The 26943-nt window shown below is 38.9% G+C and overlaps 1 protein-coding gene across 2 annotated transcripts in view; it reads right to left on the minus strand.

The window, feature by feature from the left end:
• The window catches only part of LRRC58 (leucine rich repeat containing 58), a 48864-nt gene extending 23934 nt beyond the window's left edge, over positions 1-24930 (minus strand). Inside the window, exons 1-4 of one of the 2 annotated variants that reach the window (XM_015064609.3) lie at positions 24127-24916; positions 9248-9376; positions 8322-8599; positions 4067-5333 (exon numbers count right to left, since the gene is read on the minus strand). In XM_015064609.3, the coding sequence (XP_014920095.2) occupies positions 5125-5333; positions 8322-8599; positions 9248-9376; positions 24127-24626 (1116 nt within the window). In that variant the 5' untranslated portion in view covers positions 24627-24916 and the 3' untranslated portion in view covers positions 4067-5124. Of the gene's footprint in view, positions 1-4066; positions 5334-8321; positions 8600-9247; positions 9377-24126 lie in introns of those variants that run through there. The other variant, XM_015064610.3, reaches the window with a different exon arrangement.
• Between the last annotated feature and the right edge of the window lie 2013 nt (positions 24931-26943).

Raw genomic sequence — 26943 nt, forward strand, 5'->3', positions numbered from 1 at the left:
AAATATCCTAGGCCTCACAGCAGTAAAATCTTTGCATCATGCTATTAACATGACAGCCTTTATATGCTGTCACCCTTAGTGGTAGCAGATAAATTTTCTTTACAAAATAATATAAAAAAGAATATACCTTTCACTGATTTTATTTCAGAGGACCCTGATCCTTATGGCTTGACCTTCTCCCATAGTATGCATGATTAGGATTCTTTCTCCAGAAGCTCTAGACTCATAGACATTAGGCCCTGTTTTAGGGGAAGGAATTCCTCAGGTCACTCACAGTCTACCTCCCTCAAGTCAAATGCAAAAGGTCATTAGGCTGTCATAAACCACTAACTAAATGACAGTGACCCAAACTTTGGGTCTACAATGAAGGATTTAAGGCACACACTTTCTGAGCATACATGAAGACACTGTTGCCTTTAAAAAGATCATGGCTGTAATGAAAATACAAAAGGGATTCTATTAAATTCATCACATTAATGTTATACAGAGTATGGTGCTTAATATAGAAACAGTGAGTCAGGTACTTCTTTTCTACACAGACAGAATCAGAAATATGTATCACAGATCATGTTGCCTAAAAACATACGTATCAGCCTTTATTGTTAACACCCAGCAGAACTTTTAAAAGCTATTTTGGACTAAATGCAGAATATTTATACTAACATAATACAATCTCTACTTTGGATAAGAAGAGGGTCATTTAAGTAAAAATTAGGTATTTCTAAATAAATGCAGCTTAACTAATTACATACACATATTATAACTGATGTTTTGCCTACAAAGGGTTTTATTACTTAGAATAACATTTTATATAAATAAATACTGCTAAAATGCTTTAAAAGATCAAACTTTATTTGCACCAATTATTTGCTTAGTATTTTTTTCTTTTTTTACATAGTGAAAAGGTAAACACTAACTAAGGCTGTACCATAAATTTCAGGTTAATGAGGTATTACTTTCTCCCTTTGGAAAGAGCAAAGTTGGCTCTAAGAAAATCCTATTTACTCGCTGGCTTGTCATCATAGAGGGATGTGGATAATCTCCCAATAGCAGAAACCAAAGAAACTTAGTGATAAAGACTTTCAGATGGTTGTCAATGGGCCACATGATTTTAAAACAATTCACTATTACTTTAAAGAACTTTCTTGGCTCAGGGCTATCCTGGGGTGTCTGGTGACTTCTTTTCCTGCCCTTTGTTATAAAGATTTCTTTCATTTAACACTCCAGCAAACAGCCTTTTCCTACTCTTTGCTTAAATTGATATTTACAATGTTTGGCAGAATTGGTCTGCAGTATTACACTGCACTAGCGTGGACTGCCTTTAACTTTTATCTACATCAACATAAAAATTTCTCAAATTTGAGGTACAGTTTACAATGCATCTTTATTTTTAAATTTGGTTACTTAAAATTCCAAAGAATAGAAATTTCAGAATAAGAGACTCCTCTGACATACATATAGAAGTAAAATATGAACAGTAAACCCTCAGATATACCTCTGGTACTCAAATACAAGGAATACTAAGAACCTCGACTAGCTTGTTGTTAGGTCAGCCAACCCCTGGCACCATGGAAGCAAAATGTTCTATCAGCTAATCTTCCTATTTCCTAAAATCCTAGGACTATTCAAACTGAGTTGGTGATGCTGAGAATTGGATTCTAAGAATAAAGATTACTAAGAATGTTCAGTGTACCCATTTCCATTTCAAATATTAACACTGAAGAATTCCATTCTAGACACATTAATGCTGTGGTGAAGTAATTTGATACACAGAAGTTCTGGTCACTAAAATTAGAGCAGTATCAAAAACTTATTTCACTATGAAAATTAGCGCAGGTTTTGTAAATCTCAAAAAATAAAGTTTATTAACTAGTTTAAACACAAACAGATGACTTAGCAACTAAAGAGAGAGACTACATTTAAAATACATAGCTATATGATTCGGGAATTGATTATCTGGTTGTTAAATTATCAAGTCCCTTGCATCTCATCTTCTGGCTAATTTCTACCAATCACCATTTATGAAAAAAGGTAAGGTAGAGGAGAGAAACAAAAAATCTTAGAAATTATTAGCAGCTCTTATAAAAGGTTAGGTCAAAGATTTAAAAGAAAAAATATATTGATCTGTGTTCAAGGGACAAGACTAGCCCAAGGTCCCCCTGCAACACTGGCACCTTAACTCCTAAAAACAAAACAACAACAAAAAACCAAAAAAGATAAAACTAACAACTGAAATGTAGAGTTTTGTAAAAGTCACTAAAGACAGCTACACACTGATCTTAGATTTTCAAATGTCCACGTACAACAAACATTTTGTTGTATATTATGGTATACATCTACATATAAAGCAAAGGCCAGAAACTGTTTCTGGTTGGACCTATTTACATCTGTAAAGACCAATCAGTATAACTTCTTTCTCGGAAGCTGGAAAGAGGTAAGTATGGTTAAATACTATACCGACATACCTACCCATTTATTTTACGAAGACTAACTCTCAGAAGATTACCCAAGCTGTTACTTAGGTCAAGCTGGTAATAAATTAGTAAACTGAGGCATTTAAGCCAGAAAAATTTGGTCCTATCAATTTGGATATATTACTATGAATACATTATTTTCTATGAAAATATTTTATGTATTGGTATTAACTAAGTCAGTTACAAACATTTTGGGTTTGCCACTTAGGCACTGCCTAAGTCATCTTTACCTTTCCTAATTTTGTAGTATGCAGCTTGCTGTGGCTCAAGTGGAAAAGTAAACAAAGGCTTTCCATTACTTCCATATTATGATATAATCACCCATGTACTACATTGCTAGGCAGCAGAAACATACTAGATTACTTCTACAGACATAGACAATTTCTGAATCAAAAGGAAAAAAAGAATCTTACTACGTTATACGTTATAACGAGGTGAAGGGATTCATTCTATAGCAGCGTTTCACAACTGCAGTCATGAAACTCATGATGTTTCATGAATAAAATAATAAAGTCTGAACTATCCTACAGTATATTTTCTTCTAAAATAAAAAATAACATACGAGACAAAACCCTAACATATGTACATATTATTATTATTATACAACAATCTGGTTTTAAGAAATGGTGTGCCCCAGTCATTAAAGCCAAGAAGTCAGAAAGGAGATCCTCTGATGTTCCAATGTGTTTCTGACCTGCGTACGACTGTATAGGTAACATTTACCAACAAAACATCATGTTATTATTATTGGTCAGTTATCTAATGACTGCTAGTATGTGTTGTGCATTTTATAATATCAACTTATAATTGTACTATCATTGAATTTTTATTGCATATTAAACTAGTTAATAAAAATTTGGTCATTTCTAATAGCAATTAATTTGTGACACATTTTTCTGCTATACTTTAGATGTCTTCAATAAATTTCTTGTTATCAATACATTACTTTCATAAAGTATTCTATGGTTAAACTAGTTTTAGAAATTGCTCTATTTCACACGATTTCGAGACTGCTTTAAAGTCTTTACATAAATGAGTGCTGACAACAATTTTATTTGGCTTGTTGTAGTAGTTTTGTAGTTTTTCTTTAAAATGTACAGAAAGGGGGCGCCTGGGTGGCTCAGTCGGTTGAGCGTCCGACTTCAGCCCAGGTCATGATCTCACGGTCCGTGGGTTCGAGCCCCGCATCGGGCTCTGTGCTGACAGCTCTGAGCCCGGAGCCTGTTTCAGATTCTGTGTCTCCCTCTCTCTCTGACCCTCCCCTGTTCATGCTCTGTCTCTCTCTGTCTCAAAAATAAATAAACATTAAAAAAAAAATTAAAAAAAAATAAAATAAAATGTACAGAAAGTAAAAAAAAAAAAAAAAAAGAAAGAAAGAAGGGGCGCCTGGGTGGCGCAGTCGGTTGAGCGTCCGACTTCAGCCAGGTCACGATCTCGTGGTCCGTGAGTTCGAGCCCCGCGTCAGGCTCTGGGCTGATGGCTCAGAGCCTGGAGCCTGTTTCCGATCCTGTGTCTCCCTCTCTCTCTGCCCCTCCCCCATTCATGCTTTGTCTCTCTCTGTCCCAAAAATAAATAAAAACGTTGAGAAAAAAAAAATGTACAGAAAGTTACAGTTCAGTACACACAGGCAAAGGAGTCAGAGGTGAGCTAAAAATTTTTAAATCATCTTCCCACTCCTTTAATGCAAGATACAAAGAAGTTTTCTGAGCTTACATCTCTTTTCTGTCAAAAGAAATCGGACAGATTTTTAAATCAAAAGCTATTATCTGTCTTAATGAAAAGATTAATCAAGACTGTTGCCTCCCATTAAATGCAAAAGTGATTGCTTACAAGGGATCACTTCATGTTTAAACAAAAAATTCAAGTTAAGGTGGCCATGAGCTCTGATGTCAGATATATAGTTGTTTACCTAGTTCTGTTAAAGTATATTTTAAAGGGTTCTGCATAGTATGTCAGATTATACAGGCTACTCTGGCATCATTCCTTGAATAAATTCTAAAACCTTGCTAGGATTAAGGCACTATAACAGCCATTGCTGGATTATAGAAGGGAAACCACAATCATATAGAACAAAAGAGCAGTACTGAAGAGTTTTAAAATCCCACATAAAAGTTATGTTCCTTACTTTACCAGTTAGTAGGTCAGAAAGGGTTAGGTCCTATGTAACCATCTGTGAACTTATCTGAATGGCTCTGTAATCTAGACACATGGGCGATACAAGAAGGGAGGGCAGATCCTGTTATGGGATAGTGTTCAGCCTAAACCCAAGGACAATTCTGGTAATAATTACAGCTCTGATCACTTCTTTCTTCACCTCAACTGTCACAAGTCACACCACCATGGTTTATTATAACACTGCTCTTCAGAATGCTCCAATATGCTGTATGATTCATGAAAAACTTAAGTGAAAACTGCAAGGAATCAGCTAAATTTGAAACTGCCATTCAGAGTGAATTATATTCAAAGAATCCAAACATGGAACTGGACTCATTCCTGCTGAATAAGAAGATGAAATACAAAATCTTTTCCGTCATCTCCGACTCTTTCACAGACATTCGAGATGAAGATCTGGTTTCCAGTGAACTTCAGTTTTCTTTTCTGACCACGTTTGCTCAGTTCTTTTAGTGTTTCACACCACCCTGCATTCTTTTCAACCAAGAAGAACTTTCTGCATTCTGTGTGCAGCAACGCTAGCTTCATCCTCTGAGTCAGATTCGCTCTGGGATGTGGAGCTGTGAGAGGCGGAACTGCAAGGGGAAGAGCACTCTGGGGAACATAAGTAGTGCATCAGTGGGAGGCGGTACTTCCCACAGAAGTCCACAAATTTAATTTGTCTGACACAGCAGTCAAAGTAGACTCCTGGAAAGAAGAAGGAATTAAGTACAAAATAATCATTACAAAGCAAAGAGCCATTTCTTTTTCAACCCCTTCTCCAGCATTCTGAAGAAAAGTCATATACAGTCTTCTCTTTTAAGCAGAAGCAGTAGTTGCTTCTATAGGTATTTACAGAAATACCAGAAGGTCTTAGGGATGGCAATTTGGCTGCAAAGAGAAGGCCAGATAAGATTTAACTTAAAGGGAGCTGGCATTAAAGGGATACTGTTTACTTAGCTTGTTTTCTCTGGGTGACTTGGTGGACAGGGGCTGATGGAGAGATTACAGGATACCCACCGTTGTGTTCTTCCTCTGTTCCCCAAGTTACTCCTTGGTACTACCCTTCAGTCAAGAAGCTTTAAAAAAGCCCATAAAACTGCTTTAATAATGATCTTAAAAGATTAAGTTGTCATTTATAAAATGTGCAGGAAGGAGATGACTTCTGGTATTCCTGTTCATATACACTGGGAAAGCAAAATGCCATCTTACATTTCCACAGGTTCTGAATCTACAGGTTTCAAAGCGGTTTCACTAATGATCTCACTTGATTTTCACGCAATTATATATTGTTAGGTAGACTGAAACTAGTATTCCCCTTTTTTGAGTCCTACTTTAGTGCTCCTGAATCTGGGGTCTTTCAGCTAAGTAAAAATACAGCTAGAGCTGAGAGGAAAGCAGAGGTTGCTGTGGCTCAGGGTTCAGTATTAACTGGAACATCTACAACTCTGGGTCCCATCACCTTTCTGCAGCGGATCTCAACCTCTTTTTTCTAAGATTCCTCTGGCACCAACTACTCTGTGTATATCACACAAAGGACTAAAGTAAAAAGATGTGGTTCAAGGAAAGGAGAAACAATGATTTCTATTTAACTTTTTCCTAATACTTTCCCCATTAACTTTAAAGTTTTCTGATACTGTAAGAATAATTCATAGCTTAAAAAGGGTATTTCATGGTATGTTACTTTGAACAATTTAGGAAAATAAATACATGCAATAAAGTGGTCAGTTAATATTGATAATAAATTCCCTAAAATGTGTTAACATCCTAAAAACAGATGAAGTAATAAAATAAAGCATTATAGAGTTACCATGCGCTAAAACAGTACAATACTACCTTGTCATTTCTGAGATCTCAGACTCCACAAAGACAAAAAATCCTCACAAAATATAAATTTATTTTTGTTTAACTTAGGGTTCAAGAGTTAATGAGTCTGAGGGGAAAATATCAAAGGCTCAATTTATAATTAATAATCTTAACTTTTAAACTAATAATTTTTAAAGTATTTTTGTTTCTGAGATAAAGGACACGCCAACATACTAAAGAAGTCATTTAAAAAAAGCATTTAAAAGGATACTGTCCCTTACCACTGTCAAAGCCAACTTGGGAAAGGAGAACCACAGAGAAGAGCGTAAGCACATCTAATCTGGCACAGCACAACACCTTCTATTTCTAAGAGTGAGTGGCCAGAAACGGCCCAGGGTATTGTCTTTTTTTTTTTTCCTTTTTAAACCAACAGTGTCGTTTTTATTTTTTAATATTCTTTGAGGAACCTAAATCATTTTCTCTTTTAACCTTCAAACAGTTCAAGACACAATGGGACTTTCAGGGATAATCTCACTTGGCTCTGATCATCATTATGCACCATTTCCTTAGCACCTACATTTCTCCTACAATAGGAAAAACCTTTCTGTAGCCTCATATATTGGATTTTTAAAAAGAAGTCTTTTAGGAGAGAGCCAAAATAAAATGACCTGCTATCAGTCACCAGCTCCCACCCACACACCCTGGCACTTGAGGCTCTTCATAGTTAGGCCTCAATGTATCTTTTACTCCTCTCTCATTACTTCCCTAACTGCACATTTGAGCAATTATTACTCAAACCATAGTGTGCCCCATACTGTTTCGTCTCCAATTTTGCTCTCTCCAACTGAAAAGTTTCGTATCCTCAATTTTACCATATCAAAATTCAACTCATACTTCAAGAATCATCTTTTTTCCAGACCTAATTAAATATACTCTCTCCCTCCACTGATTTCCAATAGTACTCTGATTTCCTATTTTACTCTGCCTTACAGTCTACCATTTCTTTAATTCTCTCCAAATACTCTAAACTCAAGAAATTTTGAGCCAGGGATTTATAAGAATATATAAATCCAGGGTACATTCCAAAACTGGCACATTCAGCCCATTCTCCTACATCCTGAATCATGTTCTATGAAGGTACCTGATACTCAGAACAGTGGGTCTATGAAAATGTCCTTCAAATAAATATGAAAGGTGGCTACACATTTTGGAGACTCTTTTTAAACTGTTAGGACTATTGGGGCACCTGGGTGGCTCAGTGAGTTAAGTGTCTAACTCTTGGGTTTCAGCTCAGGTCATGATCTCCCGGTTTGTGAGTTTGAGTCCCACATCAGGCTCCGTGCTGACTGTGCAGAGCCTGCCTGGGATTCTCATTCTCCTTCTCTCTCTGCCTCTCCCCTGTTCACTCTCTCTCTCAAAATAAAGAAATAAACCTTAAATAATCTTACATTTCCACAGGTTCTTAATCTACAGGTTTCAAAGCAGTTTCACTAATGATCTCACTTGATTTTCACACAAACTTAAACTGTCAGGACTGTTTAATGCTTCTTTTGTGTTTCCTCTCATTTTACTGTCTTACTCTACTATCCTATGACAGTTCAAAGACATGCTGAGACTTTCTGGGTATTTTCCTTCTGTATGAATTGTAAAAACAAACAAACAAACAAACAAACAAGCAAAAAAGCAAAACCAATGAAAAACAAAATGGAAGGAAGGAAGGAGGAGATGGGAGAAATGTCTTCTTTTTGGTAAAAGGGTGAAAGGATGAGGGAAACAGAAACAGATTAAATGCCTTTCTCTGAAAGAAGACAAGTAATTAAAAACATTTCGGTTATCAATATAAAAAAAAAAGCTCAAGGAACAGGAAACATATATACTGAATGAACTTACCTCCACACTTTGGGTTTGGGCAATTGCTGGCTAAACTCAAGTATCTAAGAAGATTCCCAGGAAGATCGAAGGGAGTGTAGGAAATATTTCGAATTTTAATGGTCCGTGCAGCTAATTCCAGGAGAGTTGGAGGGTCATAGGTTAAATCTCTAACAAAACGAACAACCAATGGATTTCCTCGCAAACTCAATTCTTCCAAATGAATAAGATTGAGGATCTCTCGAGGCAGGTATGTCAGCAAGTTATTGTGAAGACTGAGGGAACGAAGTGAATGCAACCTACAATGAAGGTAGTATAAAAATAAATGGCAGGGAGCAAGCTAACTACGAGAGAGTTAAGCGAAGAGCTTGATTTCCCCAAGAGAATGAGCAATTAAGGTCAATGAAGTAAAATAAAAAGGAACTGAAACTAGAGTGCAGACTTATAAATATCATGAAATGACATTTGCCCATGGAATCTTAGAGAGTGTAGAATTAGTATTCTGATGTGCCAGGCTGATACAAATGCTAGATTTAAAGATTTTTTTTTTTAGTATGCCTTATCATTCAGACACCTACAAAGATTTAAAATGCAACAGAAAGCAAGTTCTTTCACATTATTTCATCAGGACAGGAATGCTTCATATCAAATATAAAATCAATTAAAATTCCATAAACCCTGGAGAAATCTATGCCAAATTACTCTATTTTTGATTAGAGAAAACTGGCTAACCAAATATTTTGAGGAATAAACCAGGGCATTTAAAAGTAGTATTAAAAATAAGCAACTCAACTCACAGCAAACCTCAAAACTATGATTCTCATGTATCATTTACTTTGAGAATGTCTAATTCTCTTTTACATATAAAATACGTGGGATGAATACTTAGGACAAAAATTCCTAAGCCTGGATCTCTGTGTGTACTTAGATTGCCTGAAACTACTCACTGTGAAAGCTGAGGAGGCACACTTTGAATTTTGTTGTCACATAATACCAAGTAACTTAGAGAAGGCAGATTTGCTAATTCTGGTGGGATTTCTTTGATGAAGTTTCCTCCGAGATATAAACACTCTAAACTGTAAAAACAAATAAAAACAAATGTAAACAAACAAAAACTGGACAAGAAATTCCAATGTCTTTATTACAACAAACATATTTATTTATTAATTCAGCAAATGTTTTGCTTAGGGATGTGCTAAGTGCTATATGGTCTCTAGAGAAATAAAGCAACCTTCAGGGAGCTTATATGACAGGTAAAACATGCCATCGTTAGACAATATTATAATTAAACACAAAACAAAGACATAAATAAGAATAACATGATTAAAATACCAAAGTAAGCAGAACAGTCCATAAATAATAGAGAAGTTTAAAAAGTAGAGAAGAAAAGGACACAGTAGTAGGGACTGAGACAGGTTTTGCAAAAGTGTTATGACTTTGGCTGGACTTTAGCCCGTGCAAATGCAGGTAAGAAAATAGGTTGGAGGGGAGAGCTTTTTTGGGACAACAAACACATCTTTTAACACAGAAGAAGAGAATTCATATTGAAGAACCCAGAGAGAAGGCTGAATGAAAGCCAGATTACATGAAGCCCAAATTCTGTGATGGTAGGCTTGGATTTGATGCACTGTGAGCCAATGGGAAAACTACTAACCTTTTTCTGAAGACAGTGGAAAAACATGGCTGAACTCTACATTTCTTCTTCGTTCTTACTATTGCAAATGCATTCTTCAGGAACTATCTAAATAAATTATGTAAAACTGACCACTATCATGAAATTAAAGTTCTAGATAGTCACCTTATTTTCCATCAAGTTAACAATATTTCAGACATAAAATATATTGCACCAAAACGTACTGCTACTTTTTGTGGTGATGATTGTAGAAAGGCTCTCTCCAAAAGATTTCGGCAGGGAGTGGCAGAATCACTTCTTAAAATGTATATAAATATAATTAAAATGTATACATACAGATCTTTTTCATTACTGTTTTGTCTTCCTGTTAAATCTGCTAACTCAGTAGACACTAGCATTCTTTAAGACACCTTTAAGTGTGTCTTAAAGAGAAAATACCTACTATACCCAAACTTCCAGGGTAAGAATTCCCTGGGGTACTTTCAAAGCTACAAAATCGAAGCCCCATCCAAATTTAATCAGAGTTCCAGGGGAAGATTTTAGGAAATCAGGTTAAAAGGGAAATGTTAAAAGGTAAAGCCAAGTTACTCTGCAGAGGTACAGCTAATTACAAATCCACAATTAGCATTTAAGGGCACTTCTTACCACGTAAACCTGCCAACACTTATCATCATCATCTCCTTTAGTTTTTTGTTATTATTTGTATGAAAAATGACACAATTCTGTTCTTTAAATTTGCAGTTCTCTAGTTACTAGTGAATTTTGTATGTTTTGGCCATTTGTGTATCTTTAGAGAACTGCCTGTTCATATCCTTTACCCATTTTTCTCATAGGTTATATGGCTTTCTCTTATTAATTTGTTGGGAGCTTTGTTGTTAAATATATGTTCTGCATAACCTTGTTTCTCTGTGGCCTAGAGCATGGTCTATTTTTGTTCATATTTTACACATGTACAATGAATGTGTAGCTACTAGGATTGAGCTTATTAACTGCAATTCAAATTTTTACAGTTATCTCTCATTATTTGGCCTTCTTGTTCTGCTGCTTAGTCTTCTACCAGAACCATAGTTTTCCTTCTTCCCTTTATAATTACCAAGTTTTGTTCTTTCCCTCTGAAAATACAGGAGCTATAATACAGATAAATCCTTGTTAAACTGTTCCTTAACTCACATGAAGCATTTCTCTTTTTCCCTTTTAATCCATTTTGCCTTAAAATTTATTTCTTTTCATTATCCATACTGTCTTCTTTTATTTGTTAGTATTTATTTCACTTAATCCACCATTCACCAGAATAAGAAGTTAGACAGACCAATTACTTATTCTCGTTATGCCTCCGTTTCTTCTTCTTCAAAATAGAGTAATATATAATATAAAGTACCTAGTTAACACATATGAACTGGGCACCTACCATGTGCCAGGCACTATTCCAAGGAATATGGTACAAATAAGACCAAGTTCTTGACCTTACAATCTAGTGATAGAAAATAAATCAGAGAACACATATAGATTATGACAGATACGTTTACGTGTTATAAAGAAAAAGGGAGGTAATCAGATGGTGATTAAAGTGAAATTCTAGACAGGGTGCTCAGGAAAGTTTCTCTTAGATGACATGTGAATGGAGATCTGAATAGAATAAATGAGTACAAATCCCTGAGGCTGAAAAATGCTTGGTGTGTTGCCAGTGTGGGTACATCAGTGTAGTAAAAGTGGGAGAGTGGTGGTCAGAGGTCAGACAGATAGCCTGGGAAGGCCAGATCAGAGGGACCTTTGGGCCTTAGTAAGGATTTTATCCTATGTAGGAAGGGTTTTGAACAAAAGCTAATTGTCTAACTTAACTTACACTTTAGAAAGACCACTTGGCTACTGTGTGAAAAGTAGCATGGTAAGTGGTGGGGAGAGGGGAGTATGATGGGAGGAGAGGAAGCAGGATGAACAGTCCGGAGCCTAATGCAGTAGCACAGATGCAAAATGGTAGAGATTTACTTGATACATCTTTTTCTATCTTGTTACTTTTAACTCATTGGGTTATTTCAAGTGAACTCTTTACAAACGTACACAACTTGATTGTTGATATATTTAGACTTGTGTTTTCTAATACCACAGTATATCTAATATCTTTTGTTCATTTGTTGTGTTTTAATCATGTCCAGAGACAGGTCTAGCAAGAAGTTGCTATGACTGATGTCAGAGAGGTTGCTGCCTGCATTCTCCTCTAGGATTTTTATGGTTTCCTGGCTCACATTTAGGTCTTTCATCCATTTTGAATTTAGTTTTGTGTATAGTGTGAGAAAGTAGTCCAGTTTCATTTTTCTGCATGTTGCTGTCCAGTTTTCCCAACAGCATTTGTTAAAGAGACTTTTTTCCACTGGATATTCATTCCTGCTTCGTCGAAGATTAGTTGACCATATAGTTGTGGGCCCATTTCTGGGTTTTCTATCTGTTCCATTGATCTATGTACCTGTTTTTGTGCCAGTACCATACTGTCTTAATGACAATAGTTTTATAATTTAGCCTGGAATCTGAAATCAGGATGCCTTCATTTTTGTTTTTCTTTTTCAGTATTGCTTTGGCTATTCAGGGTCTTTTGTGGTTCCATACAAACTTTAGGATTGTTCTAGCTCTGTGAAAAATGCAGGTGGTATTTTGATGGGGATTGCCTTAAATATGTAGATTGCTGTGGGTAGTATAGACATTTTAACAATGCTTGTTCTTTCAATCCATGAGCATGCAATGCTTTTCTATTTCCTTGTGTTTTCTTCAATTTCTTTCATAAGTGCTCTATAGTTTCCAGAGAACAGATATTTTACCTCTTTGGTTAGGTTTATTCCTAGGTAACTCATGGTTTTTGGTTAAACTGCAAATGGGATCAATTCCTTGATCTTTTTCTGTTGCTTCATTATTGGTGTATAGAAATGCAACACATTTCTGTATGTTGATTTTATATCCTACAACTTTCCTGAATTCATATATTAGTTCTAGCAATTTTTTGGTGTCTTTAAGGTTTTCTACATAGCGTGTCACGTCACCTACAAATAGTGGAAGTTTGACTTCTTCCTTACTGATTTGGATGCCTTTTATTTCTTTTTGTTGTCTGATTGCTGAGACTAAAATTTTCAGTACTATGTTAAATAGTGGACATCCTTGCCTTGTTCCTGACCATAGCTGAAAGGCTCTCAGTTTTTCCCCACTGAGGATATTAGCTGTGGGTTTTTCGCATGTGGCCTTTATGATCTTGAGGTATGTTCCATCAAACTCTACTAGTTGAGGGTTTTTATCAAGAATGGATGCTGTATTTTGTCAAATGCTTTTTCTGCATCTATCAAGAGGATCATATGGTTCTTACTCTTTCTTTTATAAATGTGGTGTATCACTGATTGATTTGAGAACACTGAACCACCCCAGCAGCCCAGAAATAAATCCCACTTGATTGTGGTGAATAAGTATTTTAATGTAGTGTTGGATTCAATTTGCCAGTATCTTGTTGAAAATTTTTGCATCCATGTTCATCAGGGATACTGGCTTGTAATTCCCCTTTTTAGTAGGGTCTTTGCTTTTTTGGGATCAAGGTAATGCTGGCCTCGTAGAATGAGTCTGGAAGTTTTCCTTCCATTTCTATTTTTTGGAACGGTTTGAGAAGAGTAAGTATTAACTCTTCTTTCAATGTCTAGTAGAATTCTCCTGGGAAGCCATTTGGCCCTTGACTCATGTTTGTTGGGAGATTTTTGATTACTGTTTTAATTTCTTTGCTGGTTATGGGTCTATTCATATTTTCTATTTCTTCCTGTTTCAGTTTTGGTAGTTTGCACGTTTCTTGGAATTTATCCATTTCTTCCAGATTATCCAGTTTGTTGGCAAATAATTTTTCATAATATTCTATCACAATTGTCTGTATTTCTGAATTGTTGGTTGTGATCTCTCACCTTTCACTTGTGACTTTATTTATTTGGGTCCTTTCTCTTTTCTATTTGATAAGTCTGGCTAGGGGTTTATCAATTTTATGAATTCTTTCAAAGAACCAGCACTTAGTTTTGGTAATCTGTTCTACTGGGTTTTTTGGTTTCTTCTATCATTATTATTTTTTTAAGTAGGCTCCATGCCCAGTGTGGAGCCCCATATGGGGCTCAAACTCAGGACCCTGAGATCAAGACCTGAACTGAGATCAAGAGCTGGATGCTCAACCAACTGAGTCACCCATTTTTTTAATTTTTGTTTGTTTTGTATCATTTATTTCCATTCTAGTATTTATTATTTCCCTTCTTCTGTTGCCTTTAGGCTTTATTTGCTGTTCCTTTTGGAGCTCCATTAGGTGTACGGTTAGGTTGTATATTTGAGACCTTTCTTGCTTCTTGAGATAAACCTGAATTGCAATATACTTCCCTCTTAGGACCACCATCACTTTATCCCAAACGTTTTGGACTACTGTGTTTTCATTTTCATTTGCCTCCATATACTTTTTAATTTCTTCTTTAATTTCCTAGTTAGCCCAGGAAATAGGTTAGCCCTATTCTTTAATAGGATGTTTTTTTAACCTCCATGTATTTGTGGTCTTTCCAAAGTTTTCCTTATGGCTGACTTCAAGTTTCATGGTGGTGTGGTCTAAAAATATGCGTGGTATGATCTCGATCTTTTTGTATTTGTTGAGGCATGATTTGTGACTCAGTATGGAGCTATTCTGTAGAAAATTTTGTGTGCACTTGAAAAGAATGTGCATTCTGCTGCTTTAGGATGGAATGTCCTGAATATACCTGTTAAGGCCATCTGGTCCAGTATGTAATTCAAAACTATTGTTTCCTTATCAATTTTCTGCTTAGATGATCTGTCCATTCCTGTAAGTGCTGTGTTAAAGTCTCCTATTATTGTATTACTATCAGTGAGTTTCTTTATGGTTGTTAGTAACTGATTTATGTATTTGGGTGTTTTCAATTTGGGGCATAAATATTTACAATTGTTTGATCTTCTTGTTGGATAGACCTTTTAATTATGATATAATGCCCTTCTTCCTCTCTTGTTACAGTCTTTGTTCTAAAATCTAGTTCATCTAAGTATGGCTACTCCGGCTTCCTTTTCATGTCCATTAGCAGGATAGATGGTTCTCCATCCCCTCACTTTCAATCTGGAGGTGTCTTTATGTCTAAAATGAATCTTTTGTAGGCAATATGTAGATCAGTCTTGTGGGTTTAATCTATTCTGATACCCTGTGTCTTTTGATTGGAGAATTTAGTCCATTTACATTCATATTGATTATTGAAAGATATGAATTTAATGCCATTGTGTTACCTATAGAGTTGGTGTTTCTGGAGATGTTCTCTGTTCCTTTCTAGTCTTTGTTGCTTTTGGTCTTTCTTTCCCACTCAAAGAGTTCCCTTTAATATTTCTTGCAGGGCTGGTTTAGTGGTCACAAACTCCTTTTGTTTTTGTTTGTGTGGGAAAATCTTTATCTCTCCTTCTATTCTGAATGACTGCCTTGCTGGATAAAGTATTCTTGGCTGCATATTTTCCCCATTCAGCTTTTTAAATATATTATGCCACTCCCTTCTGGCCTGCCAGGTTTCTGTGGAGAGATCTGCTAACTTGATTTGTCTTCCTTTGTAGGTTAGGAACTGCTTTTTCCCTTGCTGCTTGCAGGATTCTTTCCTTAATCTCTGTATCTTGCAAATTTTACCATGATATGTCTTAGTGTTGGCTGGATTTTGTTGATTTTGATGAGAGTTCTCTGTGCCTCCTGGATTTGGATGTCTGATTCTTTCCCGAGATTAGGGTAGTTTTCAACTGTAATTTGCTCAAATAAACTTTCTGACCTTTTTCCTCTCCCTTCAACTTCTGGGACTGCTAAGGTACAAATGCTATTTCATTTTAATAAGTTGCTAAGTTCCTTAAGTCTACCTTCATGTTCCATTACCTTTGTTTCCCTCTTCTTTTCAGCTTCACTATTTCCCATTAATTTTATCTCTTGTATCACTAAGTCACTCCTCTGCTTTGTCCATCCTCATTGTTATGGCCTCCATTTGGGTTTGCAACTTGGTTATAGCATTTTTAATTTTGGCCTGACTAGATTTTTGTTCTTTTATCTCTATAGTAAGGGATTCTCTAGTCTTCTATGCTCTTTTCAAGCTCAGCTAGAACCCTTATAATTGTTTTAAATTCTAGTTCAGACATCTTATCCGTGGTCATCATTTCTTCCTGTTCTTTTTTGGGGATGAATTCCTCTGTCTTGTCATTTTGGAGGGGAGAAAAACAAAAAAGAAAAAAATAATAAAATAAAATTAAAATTAAAAGATTCTTTCTCCACTTGGTGGTGCTGTTTAGCTCACTGTGGTCCATCAGTGCTGGTGGGCTAGGAGTGAAAATGGCTTCACCCTGCTCTCTAGTCTCTGGAGTGGGAAGTTTGCCCCCTTGCAGATGTGCAATCACCCCTCCTGTGTCCTTAGCTTCTGTCAGATCCCCACCTCCACCCGGCTGTGTCTGAGCTGTCCACCTGCCAGGTGGTGCAGCTCTCCTCGGTTTTCTCTCAGGCATGGCTGTGTCTGAACCCCACACTTCAGAGGCCCCCACAGCCTGCTGTGATCCTCTGGGGGAGGGTTTCACTGTATGGTGGCCGGTGCTGTCTTGTCCCAGGAAATGGTCACTTGACTCGTGCAGAAGCAGTGGCTCAGAGTTTATGATACCGTAACACACTGTCAGAGGTTTGCTGTCCTCAGCCAGTGTCTTTGTTCCTACACTGGTGAATGGAGCAGCTCTACAGTGCCTGCCAGGTCTTTTGCCCCCGGAGAGGCTGTATCACTTCTACCAAATGCACTCCAAGCAGGGTAGTCACCTGCTTCTCCCCATGTAACCCAGGGGATTCTCAGATCATGCTGCCTGCTTCCTTGCAGAAGCACCACCAGGTGTTAACCTCCAAAACGTTAGACTCTGTACTCTGCTCACTGGGATCATGGATTCCTCTCCACAGCAGCACCCATGGCTCTTTTTTCCCACAAATCAACTTCTGCAGTTCCTACCTTCCACAGGTGATTTTGTTTGTTTGTTTGCAGACATGCAGCTTTGTTCTCTAAGACTTCTGATTTCTTGGGTACTCAGAATTATTTGATTATTTCGATATTTATGTAGCTGTTTGGGGGAGGAGGCAAGCTTAGGGTTACCCTACTCCTCTGCCGTTTTAACCCTCTTCTTATAATTCTGAATTTTATTAAAATTAGTTCCCACTTATACCTAAAAATAGGTTGGGCCCAGATAAGCTTGTTTTCAACCTGTGAGGTATAAGCCTTTGCTAGTAAACAGCTTGCTATTTCTTTTCAAGTCCATTTTTCTTGGAGTATATATTTTACGAGTCCTTTCAGCAAGGACCCATGGTCTTAATTTTCGAGTCCTTTGTCTCTGTTTTTATCTCTTTCCTTCACTGTTGAATAACAGCTTGGCTGAGCATAAAACTCTAGGTTGACAGTTACTTTTCCTTAGCACTAGGAAGCTATTATTTCATTATCTTATTACACCCAGTATTACTACTATTGTTTCTTTGTAGGTAATCAGTTTTTTTCTCATTAGGAGCTGTGTCTTTTTTCTGTATTCTCATTGTTCTAAAGTTTTACTATGGTGTTTCAAGATATCAGTTTAGAGCACTCTTTCTTTAATTGTGGAAAATTTCAGCTACTATTGCTTTAAACACTGCCTTTCCTATATTCTCTTTCTAGAATTTCTACTAAACAGCAGTTTGAATGTGGGAATCAATTTTCCATGAAAGAAACATTTTTTTCATACTTTCCATTTCTTTATCTTTTTGTGCTGCATTCCAGGAGAATGCCTCAGTAAGATCTTTTAGCTTACCGATTCATTCATCAGCTGACTTCAGTCCACCTTTCAGTACACTTAGTTCACAATTCCATTTTTTCATTTCTAGGGATTCTAACTGGGGTTTTCATAATTGTCGGTTTTTTAATCTTCTTATTCTTGTTTCATTGTTGAAGTTCCTGCCTTTACCTCTCTGAAGTTAGAAAACATACTTATTTTAAAGTCCTTTAGTGAGTACCTTATTATATGTATTTTCCCAGGTATAATTTCTTTCATTTGTGAATTTCTTATCTAGTCCATAGTCTCAGCCATCCTTGATAATATGGTGATTTAAAAAGCCAGCCCGAATCTGAAGTTTTTTCATTTTATTTATTTATTTAAAAAAACAATTTTTTTTAATGTTTATTTCTGAGGCAGAGAGAGACAGAGCATGAATGGGGGAGGGGCAGAGAAAGAGGGAGACACAGATTCAGAAGCAGGCTCCAGGCTCTGAGCTGGCAGCACAGAGCCCGACGTGGGGCTCGAACTCACAAACCATGAGATCATGACCTGAGCCGAAGTCGGTCGCTCAACCACTGAGCCTCCCAGGCGCCCCTGAAGTTTTGTCATTTTAAACATACATTGAGGGGCACCTGGGTGGCGCAGTCGGTTAAGCGTCCGACTTCAGCCAGGTCACGATCTCGCGGTCCGGGAGTTCGAGCTCCGCGTCAGGCTCTGGGCTGATGGCTCAGAGCCTGGAGCCTGTTTCCGATTCTGTGTCTCCCTCTCTCTCTGCCCCTCCCCCGTTCATGCTCTGTCTCTCTCTGTCCCAAAAATAAATAAACGTTGAAAAAAAAATTAAAAAAAAAATAAACATACGTTGATACTTTTTTCCTATTTTTGACTATGCAAATTTTTCCAAGATTGTATTTCTCCCTTTTGATTTATAATGCTTAGTAAAAGTAGCAGACAACTTTAATTTTGATATGTTATTTTTTCTCTTTCAAAGATCATCTTGTAGCAACAATCAACTGTTTGCATAGAAGACTGAATTCTCCTGCACATAAGTGTTTAGGCACTGGTAAAAAAGGTTTCTGGGCAGGATTTTTGATCCTACTAAATATGGTATAAGTTAATGCTTAGTTACTCAGAAATCTCTTTTTCAGTGAGGGGAGCTACTAGAATAGAATAAAATAGAGTAGAATAGAATAGAACATTTGGGGCCCAAATCACTGAAATTATCCTGGAAAAGGGACTGTTTTAATTAGAAGACTACCTGGGAAAAAATTTAGCAATCCTGGGAGTCCTTTCATGAAGAATTCAATAGTTAAATAACAATTTGCAATATAATTTAATGATGAAGAAAAGAAGGTGAAGAAAGGGAAGAGTGAATCTGAGAGCAAACTTAAATATTCCTTCCTATTTGTTTAAGTCAAGAACTAAGAGAAATTAGTATCTGGTTGTCAGTTATGACTCCATGTCTCCTTTAATCAATGCTTTGGAGTGAGTGGGGAGGTACACAGACAGAAAGGATACCAAACCTTAGTAGTTACTTGATATTGGCAGAAAGTATCTCCATCTTCTAAAATATAAAAAGCCCACTATTTCAAAATCATATAAATTCTCTTTTGCAACTGATGGGTACCATTAATCAGAGTACACAGCCAGCATATTAAATTTACACTCTCAGGCTTATTTTCTCACTTTGAAGCTCAATTTCCAAAGGTCTAGAGACTTGAAGCCTTTCATGATTTGTGGGAATTTCTAAAACACACTGTTTCCAAACATGCTTCTGAAAGGAGAAAAGAAACTATTGTTGAATTTAAATCAAAACTATAGTGTTTACAAGTTCCTGTGGTGTGTATTTGTCAACATTGCATTTCTGTTCATCAGGCTTGGAACAATTTTATTTTTTAGTATTTGATGAATATTGAAAACAGAAAACTCATTCACAGAATTTATAGAATTCTTCCTTTCCTTTCTGTTTTGCATTAACAGACCAACCTTAAATTTGTTTCTTGGAAAGTATTTTGCTTTTCCAATCATTAGGGATACTGAAATGGGTGTCTTTTCTCTAGCAAGGGCCCATGACCTACTGAAAAAATATATGAGAGTCCCTTAGTGCCAGTAACTTTAACCACAGGTACAAGTAGAAAACGTTTTGCTTCTCCACCCAAATAAAAATGACATTAAGAATATCAAAAATATATTGGGGCACCTGGGTGGCTCAGTCGGTTGAGTGTCCGACTTCAGCTCAGGTCATGATCTTGCAGTCTGCGAGTTCAAGCCCTATGTCAAGCTCTGTGCTGACAGATCAGACCTGGAGCCTGCTTTGGATTCTGTGTCTCCCTCTCTCTCTGCCCCTCCCCCCACTCATGCTGTGTGTCTGTCTCTCAAAAATGAACAAATGTTAAAAAGAAAAAAAAAATAACAAAAATATAAATTAGTTCTACATTATGGTTGGTTATAGGGAGATGGAATTATAGTGAGACAGTTCTGAACAAAAAGGCAGAAAACCGGAAGAGAAACACAGACAGATTAAGAACCAGGGGAGCCTGGGTGGCTCAGTCGGTTAAGCATCCAACTTCAGCTCAGGTCATGATCTCATGGCTCTTGAGTTCGAGCCCCATGTCAGGCTCTGAGCTGACAGCTCAGGGCCTGGAGGTTGCTTTGGATTCTGTGTCTCCCCCCTCTCCATCCCTCCCCCCACTCACGCTGTCTCTCTCTCTCTCTCAAAAATAAACATTTTTTAAAAATTAAAAAAAAAAAGTCGGGGCACCTGCGTGGCTCAGTTGGTTAAGCATCCGACTTTGGCTCATGTCATGATCTCACAGTCTGTGAGTTCGAGCCCCACATTGGGCTCTGTGCTGACAGCTCAGAGCCTGGAGCCTGTTTCAGATTCTGTGTCTCCCTCTCTCTCTGACCCTCTCCTGTTCATGCTGTCTCTCTCTGTCTCAAAAAAAAAAATAAACGTTAAAAAAAATTAAAAAAAAAAGAAAGATAAGAACCATACACTTGTGGATAAAGAAAGTAGTTTTCTTGAGGTGGCATCCTCATACTGAATCGTTTTCAAATACTATCACTCACGACAGGCTTTATTTTAAAGTACATGAACCACATAAATCTCATCGTCACTAGCTGGTTTCAACTAAGTGACTGATACTAAATCTCATTGTCCTCATCTGATCAAATAAAAAGGGGTAGGGTGCCTGGGTGGCTCAGTTGGTTGAGCGTCTGACTCTTGGTTTCGGCTCAGGTCATGATATTGTGGTTTCATGGGTTCAAGCCCTGGATGGGGCTCTACACTGGCAGCATGGAGCCTGCTTGTGATCTCTTTCTCTCTCTCTGCCCCTCCCCTACTTGTGCTCTCTCTCTCTCTCTCTCTCTCAAAATAAATAAATAAACTTTAAAAAATAAAAATAAACAGGTGCCTGGGTGGCTCAGGCAGTTGGGCATCCGACTTCGGGTCAGGTCATGATCCCATGGTTTGTGGGTTTGAGCCCAGTGTCAGACTCTGTGCTGACAGCTCGAAGCCTGGATCCTGCTTCAGATTCTGTGTCCCCCTCTCTCTCTCTGCCCCTACCCTGATTGATCTCTCTCAAAAATAAATAAAAACATTTAAAAAAATTAAAAAATTAAAAAAAAAATAATAAAAAGGGGTGAATCAGGACATTGCCCAGGTTGTTTCTACTTCTAAGACTCTATTTCTACATGAGCCTTTTAGCCTACACTCAACTAGAATTTAAATTTGGAGCATGGCCTAAACCTTTACTGATTCTGATTAGTAAAGAGAAATAGAGCATACAACTGAAAAATGATAACACAGACAAAAAAGATCCTACACACAACTGAGCCAAAGGTACAATGACCATAAAGCACAGTTTATTAGCTCAGAAAACCAGGTCAACCAGGCAAACAGTTTTGACCCATCCTCCTGATTACATATGCAATAGAAGTCAGAAGGATTAGGTGTTGGCCCTACTCTGTCACTGTGGAAAATTCTTGGGGTTGGAGTCAGAGATCCCTCAGATCAAATCCAATTCCACCACTCATTAGCTTTGGGTTCTTATAACTTAACCTCTCAGAGCCTCAGTTTCTTCCTCTCATCTCATAGAGGTATTGTGAGAATTAAAAAGCATATTTAGAGCCCCTACTACAGAGCCTACAGCATTATAAGTACTCAATAAATAGGATTTTTGCCTACCTTTCCCCCAATGTGATAGAAGTAATAATTGTTTTTTTAGTATATCAAGAAGACTTAAGTGAGATGGTTGGAATTATGGAACTTCAAAATTATGAGGAAACCAAGAACTGTCAATTTTATGTATAAATCTCTTTCCAACACTTCTACTTCTTACTAGCTCTCCTAGCATCATCTATATGTAAGCTATCATCATCTCTCATTCTCCTAGAATGACCTCCTTCTAACCAGCCCTCAAAGTCTCTTATCTTATCCACCCTCTCCCCACTCCATTGCTGTGCAGCATCAAGACAGATGTGCTTAAAACTCTCTCATGTGGGGGCACCAGGGTGGCTCAGTCAGTTGGGCATCCGACTCTTGATTTCAGCTCAGTTCATGATCTCAGGGATGTGGGAATGAGCCCTATATTGGGCTCTGCACTGACAGCATAGAGCCTGCTTGGGATTCTCTATTCTGTCTCTCCCTCTCTCTGCTCCTCCCCTGCTTGCATTTGCTGTCTCTCAAAATAAATAAACAAACTAAAAAACAAACAAACCAAAACCAAAAAACCAAAAGCAAAAAACCTCTCTCCTGTGTACTTAGAATAAAATCCAAACTTTACCATGGCCTGAAGATCCAACATGGCCTGGGAATGGTCCAAGTTCACATATGCCACTTTCCCTTTTGGCCACTTTCTCACTATGCTCTAGTACAATGTCCTCCTTTCAAAATGTTGGTCTTCAGTCCCTCTTGCCTTCAGGCTTTTACATGCACTGTTCCTTTTACCTGGACTGATCCCACCCCACCCTCTCCTAGTTAATTCTTATTCTTCCTTCAAAAGCTCAATTCAGATTACTTCTTCAAGAACCAAACTAAGTCATGTCCCTCTGTTATTTCAACACACTCCATTTGTCTTCATAGAACTTATAACAACTGTAATTAAATAATGAGGTTTACAAGTTAGTTGTTTAATGTCTCCTGTTAGTGTGTTAGCTCCATGAGAATAGGATCATGTTCACCTTTGTATCCCCAGTACCTAGGACAGTGCATAATACATGGCAAGTACTTCATAAATATCTGTTGATGAGTCAAGAAGGGACATCTTGTCCAAATGCCTTATTTTGCAGATTCGGAAGCTGTGGTCAGGATATGTTAAGTGACCTGCCTAAGGCTGGGACACCAAGAGTTCTTATTCTCAGGCTAATGTTCTTTTCACTATTTAACTCTTTCTAGCTCTAATATTCTGTTATCTTAGAAAACTCAAAACAAGATGTGAAAATATTCTACAGATGACGGATACTTTTTTTCCACTTTGGACAATACACTTCCTTTTGCTCTTTTTCTCACACCCTTGCAGAGCACTTTTAGGAGACTTTTGCTATCCTATTTCGTCTGCTTCCTCCTTCCATTTAATTCAACATTTATTTACTGAATAATGTAGTGCATGAGGCGGACCTGTGAACAAAGAATTACAATCAATAAGGTAAATGCAATGGCAGGATGAATGAGGTACAAAAGGACAGTTTAGTCAATAACTAATTGTTGTTCAGGAAGCAGTAGAGGAAGAAAATAGATAACCCTGGAGATAGGTTCTGAAGGATGAATAGGAGCTTGGCAGGTGCAGGCAACATTCCAGGCAAAGGGAACTGCACATGTACAGAGGCAATGCATCCATTCGACACATATTTAGTAAGTGTCCATAAGGTGCTGGTAAACTGCACGGCTCACTTATTTTCACAAGTAGTAGTGCTAGTATTGCGACAGAGAAAGGAAAGTAGAGAAAGGATAGGAGTGCTAGTGTTGCTACAGAGAAAGGATACAGAGCAGTGGAAAGCAAGGGTTTGGTCAGAGTATCTTGTTTGTCATGCTAAACGGCATAAACTTTGATCTGTAGGTATGGAAAACCACCAGACCGAGCACGGAAATGACAACCTCAGATTTACATTTGTGTGCGTACCTACTCAGTTCGGATCACTCCCCCGGAACCAAGCAAAAAGAAAAACTGCTTCCAAAAACAGCTTGGGGCAAACACAATTCCCAAACGCTGTCACACACAACGATCTTATTTATTCACGTACAAACTCGCTGAGATGGCCGGGCAGTGCTCACTGCCAAAGAATTAAGGAGCGGGCCTGGAAGAAGGCAGTTACGTGACAACTGTACGACGCCAAGACCAGGCCTAGCGCTCCGGGGCTCCCAGCCACCGCCCCAGGCTCCCCGACTTTTGGGGGCACGGCCCAGCTCACCTCTGCAAGTTCTCGATCTCGGCCGGGATGCTCTGCAACTGGTTGCCGCCCAGGCTGAGGGTCTGCAGCGCGCGCAGCTCCAGCAACGAGGCGGGCACCTCCTGGAAGCAGTTCCCGCTAAGGTTGAGCATCTGGAGGCTGCGGCAGAGCGGCGACTGGGCCAGGCCCTTGGGCAGCGCGCCGGGCCCTCCGAGCCGGTTGTTTTTGGCCAGCAGCGTGCGCAGGCTGCTCAGCGCCAGCAGCTCAGGCCCGAGCGCGGTCAACGCGTTGCCGCTCACGTCCAACAGCTGGAGGTGTGGAAAGCCGCTGCCCAGCGCCCGCGGCAGCGACACCAGACGGTTATGAGGCAGCAGCAGCCGGAGCAGCGCCTCCCTGGCGCCGCGCCGCTCCTCGCCCCGCGCCTCCAGCTCCAACTCCAGCGTCTCGGGGGACACGTTGAGGCGGGACATGTTCAGTTCAGCCTCCCCCGCAGCGACCACCGCCGCTCCGGCCTCCTCCATCGCGGCCGCCGCGGGGCGCGTGGCCCCGGAACCGAAGGGCGCCGCGCGCGACCCACAGGCCGGGAGCTCCGCCGCGCCCCGGAACCTGAACCGAGGGCTGCGTCGGAAGTGGCGCGAGCTGGCGCTAACCCCGCGCGCCCCCGCCGGGTCACGCGACGCTAGGCGGCGGGGTGCGCGCGCCGTTCGGGGGCTGGGCTGCTTTTCACGCGGCGCGCAGCGCGGAGATAGAGCGCGGGCGTGGGGGCAGGGGCCGGGTGGCTGCCAGGTAGAGCCTTGAACCTCGGAGGGTTTATAGTCCCTGAGGTCCCAATGACCTGTCCCCAGAGTGAGGGACTGCCTCGGTAAACAGCCCTAGGACTGTTTGCTTATCTGGCCTCGAGGGTTCGCGCGTCATGGTGCACCGCCCCCTTGGTTCCCAGGTTAGGAGTGGGCCCTCTACGCTGCAGGATTCAGTGAGAACACAGGAATTTCGTGATGAGTCATCTTCAGTACAGCAATCCCAGGAATTTAGAGGCTGGGGATTAACCAAGCTGACTTCAAAATGCAAAGACAGCTGGACTAGAAAATCAGAACCCCTGGATCCTTCCTCCGGTTCTCTTATTAAATAAGCTATGTGTCCTTGGACAAGGGATTTCATTTCCGTTTCTCCATCCATAAAGTATTGATAATACTTGCTCTGTTTACCCTACAGGATTCATTTCTTTTTTAAGCATGATAAAAATAAGGTATATCAAGTAATGGTGTTTCTATTTTTTAGCTACAGAAGCTTTTCCGTGGTTTTTAAGTTGTAGTGGCTAGAAATGAATCTGGGAGCCAAGGGGGTTTGTTAATTTCAGATAGCTAAAATTAACTGATTAGTTTAAGAACCAAGCATTGAGACTTTACTGCAGGTTAAAACTGCAATTAACTGGCAAAATCCTGACGCTGGCTTTAATTTAGTACTTATAATTAACATATTTGCCCTAAACTCAGTCTCCTCTGAAATTACTTTTTATGATTTTGAAAAGTCGTGAGTAGAAATGAGAAAAATATCAAGCAATTTTTTTTACTAATTGTATAAAATTAGTATATAATCAATGACATTAATTTGCTTTCCTCCTAAAGGAATAAAGTAACTTTTTTCTTGACACTTATTTGTGTGAGAAACTTTATGCCTCTTACTGGCTGCCAAATTTTAATTTCTGGTTGAGTTATAGTAACCCTGGTTGAGTTATAGTGGGAGGATATACTTGGACAGTTTAAACCAGAGATCGAATGTTTTTAAAACCTATAGTGTCCCTGCTTTTGAAACCTGTTTCTAAAAGGTCCTCTTAAAAAATTAGACCTTGCTTTGGATCAAGATCACATACTGGCAGGGCCCTTATATGTGGAAATTGCAATTACTTAATACAGTTTTATGCTTCTAAAAATGTTTATATGTCTGTGATAAAAATTAAGTGACAGGAATGTCATATAAAATGAGAAAAAAACTATTTGTGATTCAGAAATAGTTAAGATTACAAATCAGTAAAATGAAGGGGGAAAGATGGAGATAACCTCAATAATAGAGAACGAAGCTGCCTGACAGAAAGTTTTGAAGAAATGTTTCATGTGAGAATCCCCTTCTTGCTCATAATGAGCCCTATCTCAACAACCATGGTTGCATGAGGCCAGATAAGTCTAAGCAGCATCCCCCAACACTATGGTGGGCCTTAAAACTATCCAGGCAGCCTGGAGAGTTCTAAAAACCCCGTGGAAGGTACAGGAGCATTGGTGGCTTGTTGTCATTCACAGTGATGGGCTGTGTCTTGTGGCTAGCTGAAGGAGATGCCAGAGACACAGTGGGGGGCACTGGAGAGTGTGAAGGGAAGAGGAGAGTGCATTATCTAGGGAAAGGGATATGGATTTCAAGGAATTGCGAGAGTACATGGCATATTTGTCCACTTATTAAAACTTGACCATCAGGCTACTCTTGGGTAAAATTGAGTATATTTCAGGATAGGTCTCCTGATTAGGATTTTTATTGAAAAAAAGAAGGGAGACCAAATGAAGGGCATTTCCTCCTTTGGCCACTCTTTCTAGGTTTCCTGAGGGCAAGAACTCTGTCTACCCACACTGAGACATAGTATGTGCCTAATAAATAGTGAATAAAATTGGGGCACCTGGGTGGCTCAGTCGGTTGAGCGTCCAACTTCGGCTCAGGTCAAAATCTCACAGTCCAGAGTTCGAGCACCGTGTTGGGCTCTGTGCTGACAGCCTGGATCCTGCTTTGGATTCTGTCTCTCTCTCTCTCTCTGCCCCTCCCCTGCTCATGCTCTGTCTCTCTGTGTCTCAAAAA

This window comes from Acinonyx jubatus, chromosome C2, assembly GCF_027475565.1.
Source record: "Acinonyx jubatus isolate Ajub_Pintada_27869175 chromosome C2, VMU_Ajub_asm_v1.0, whole genome shotgun sequence".
NCBI lineage: Eukaryota > Metazoa > Chordata > Mammalia > Carnivora > Felidae > Acinonyx > Acinonyx jubatus.